General features: G+C 47.7%; 1 protein-coding gene across 1 annotated transcript; it reads left to right on the plus strand.

Moving 5' to 3' along the window:
* The first annotated feature begins 1576 nt into the window (after positions 1-1576).
* On the plus strand, positions 1577-3173 carry LOC102508861 (protein FRG2). The gene is made up of 4 exons (XM_032487379.1): positions 1577-1757; positions 2051-2131; positions 2318-2414; positions 2579-3173. The coding sequence occupies exons 1-4, from the start codon at positions 1577-1579 to the stop codon at positions 3171-3173; spliced, it is 954 nt and encodes a 317-aa protein (XP_032343270.1).

The raw sequence follows: 3173 nt of genomic DNA on the forward strand, positions 1-3173 counted from the left end.
AGGCCTAATGGAAACACAAATAGAATGCAACAGAATTGTGATGCTTCCTTTTGTTTACAGGTTTAGGGTCAAGGTCCTGAATTTCAACCTGCTCCAAACAAGTTCTCCTGAATACACTACAACAATTGATAAATTAACAAATCACTTACAGTTTTCAAAAACCCTTGGTCAAAAACACCAGGACCCCATAATTTTTGTCCACCACCCCAGAAAAACCACGTACTAGGTGACCATTGTTTGTTTGTTTTGGAAATTTTGACCTTCATCTCAAAATTAACATTTGGAAATATTTTGTGAATCAGGGTCAATGCTAAGACATTCTATTAAACAATTAACTAATCTTTACCTTAACGCTAAAATGGCCCTCTCTACATTTTTCCTACTCTCCTGTTTCTCTGAGGGATACATAGAGGCTCCAAGTAGTAATGAAAACTAACCCATTTTTTTTTGCTGTGGGTCCGGAGTGGCTCAGATACATGGACACTGGACAAACCCACGGGGACCGGGTGGTTACCAGGATGACTGAAGAAGAGATGACTGACCAGAAGATTCCTTTTTTTTCTTTTTCTTTTTTTCCTTTTTTTCCCTTTTTTCCTTTTATTTTTTTCTTTTTTTTTTTTTTTTTTTTTTTCCTTTTTCTTTTTTTCCCAGAAGATTCCTTTTTCTACTGGGCTTTATACTGCCTCTGGTCTCCCTGGAATTTCCCTCCTGCTGAGGTCATCATCCAAGCCTAATCTCCCGGGATCTAATCACCGCCCACTCTCCCCTGATTAGATGGACTTTTTCATTGGTTGTTTACCATTTCTTCACACTTTCACTTTATCTCAAATGTACAGGTCTGAAACAATAGACTATAATTTGGTCCTTGCCATTCCCTTCGATTTTAAAAATTTATAATTTCTTTTTGAGTGATGAAAATGACAAATATGTGCTTCCAACATGTAACTGTTTTAGTTGTATTTTCAGACAGAATGTACCAAGTTTAATGTTATGAGAAGTAATTGTAATGTAGGAACTTTGTTTAGACCCTGGCTCAAAAAATAATAAATAAAATGTGTTTGACTAATATGGGAGAATGTGAATAGGAACTGGGTATTAAATAATATTTTTAAAAATTTAAATAATTTTGTGTTATAAAGCCTGAGTCTTTTATTGTCTTTTATACCCTTAAATAATTATTAGAACTGATTTTATGGAGCCCAACATGTTTATTAGACGAATACATAATTCTTCAACCTGAATTAAAATATATCAGCTCCATTTCCCACCCAACTCTCACTCAAAGGACAAGGTTGGATTGGATGATCCAAGACTGGAAAAACAATGAACACTTTGAAGAGGTCTTAAGGGTAAACAGAGATTCACTTTTCTTGTGTCAGGTTCCCCAATACAATCACAACAAATCACACTCCTAATCTCATCTCAGGCTGTGATAAAAGGCGGGAAGATGCAATCTCATCAGCCAATAGGAGCAAGCCACGCCCCGTGGGGGTCTAATAAAAGGTGGTTCATCTCGCCTCTGGACACTTCTGACTCTGGACTCCTGTGAGAGAGGGGCTTTTATTCCGGCTTCAAGATGGAATCGGGAACTGAAGTCCTACACCCTCACAGCCCCTCCAACGGACACCCCACTGACCAGCCCACCTTCCAACAGAGTTCCGTGGAAGAAAGGGCCTCAGATGCGGAGGAGAAAATAGCCGAAGAAAATGGCAAGACGTTCTCTTTCCAGTTAGATGAGAGCCAGGCTGAAAGGCCAGGTAGGCAGCTGGGCCGTTTTTCTGGGAGCTGGAAGGAGGGATGGGATCGGGGATACAGAATTAGTGCTTTATTGGGGCTTTATTTTGAGACTGGTGATAGGAAACTTCACCCAGCCCCATGGGGGCTCTGAGTATTGTGGCAATGATCCCCTGAAGCCACATGCTCCAGTTCACATTTGATATGACTGAACGGCCTCAGTTGGGGGAATTGCCCGCAAAAGTGGGTTAGGGATGGGCCGGGGTTGTGTGTGCTTCAAGGGAGGCCAGTCATCTCACTCCCTCTTTTTCTCCAGGGTCAGAGCCCAAGAGTGATGGGGAAGACAATGCCAACAAAACAGAGCCCGATGGTGGAAACAGCTGCATTGCTCCCTCAGGTGAGATTTCATTTTTCTGGAGAGGGGGTGGAGTAACTCAGACTTCCCTGGGCAGGGTACTGGGTGAGCTTTGAACCAGGCCTTGCACAGCCTGGATTCTACGACCAGCTGAGACACCAGTTTTGTTTGCAATCTTGGCTCCTCGTGCATCCAGGATAGACTAGGTTTTGAAGGTGCCCGGTTCAGGCAGTCACTCAAACTCTCACTTCACCCACAGATTCAGAAGGCAGCTCCAGCCCGGAGAGGAAGATCAATTCCAGGGACAGCACCTACGAGAGAACAGGTAGGATCTTGCTTCTGGGTCCCTAGGTGAACAGAGAAAACAGGAGGTAAACCATCCAGAGCGTGGGCGCGAAGGGGGTTATTCAGTGGACGCAGCCGTTTGGAGAGTCCCGGATTCAGGGAGCATTTGAGGGCCCAGGGTGGGCGTGTATTACCTCATTCTAGGGCCGAGGGGCAGGGAAGGAGCCGGAGATGGGTGGGGCTTACTGGAAGGCTCGCGGTGAGATACGGGGCTGGAGGTCCGTGGGAACTGATGTGGCAGGCCTCTCACCCACGTGCTTCATCCGCAGGGGCCTCTCCAAATAAGCGCAGTATGACTTCGGAGAAGAAGAAACAAACGGCCTCTGACGCTGGCCTCGGGAGCGAGAGTGGAGAGACCCGGGATGCCCGCCCCAGGGGACCCCAGGGGAGGCGCCGGGGGCGCAGCAAGCGACCCAGATCCGGGTCCCCAGGAGACCAGCCGCCTCCACTTCGGAAAAGCCTCGTGACCTCCCTGCGCTCTATGTCGGAGGCCATTTTTCAGAACATAGTTCAAGTGTACAACCAGCAGGGAGACTCACCGCCCAGCTGGGAGGAGCTGGCCCAGCTGCGTGGGCGCCTGTGCGCAGCGGTGCAGACTTTCTACGCCGTGGCCGACCAGGCGGCCTACGTGTTCCCTGCTGAGAGCTGGCTCGTCCCAGCCCCGCTGCCCGGGCCGTGGGGTCCTGCCAGGGATGGAGGAGCAGGTCCTTGCTCCGAGGACGCGCCCCCTCTTCCCTAG

This window comes from Camelus ferus, chromosome 9 (assembly GCF_009834535.1).
Source record: "Camelus ferus isolate YT-003-E chromosome 9, BCGSAC_Cfer_1.0, whole genome shotgun sequence".
NCBI classification, from domain to species: domain Eukaryota; kingdom Metazoa; phylum Chordata; class Mammalia; order Artiodactyla; family Camelidae; genus Camelus; species Camelus ferus.

Bases quoted from the DNA above. Each gene is read 5' to 3' on its own strand.
- LOC102508861 (XM_032487379.1), top strand. From the start codon at position 1,577: ATGGAATCGGGAACTGAAGTCCTACACCCTCACAGCCCCTCCAACGGA. The intron at 1,758-2,050 runs GTAGGCAGCTGG...CTTTTTCTCCAG, and splicing joins GAGCCAGGCTGAAAGGCCAG to GGTCAGAGCCCAAGAGTGAT. The intron at 2,132-2,317 runs GTGAGATTTCAT...TGCCCGGTTCAG, and splicing joins CAGCTGCATTGCTCCCTCAG to GCAGTCACTCAAACTCTCAC.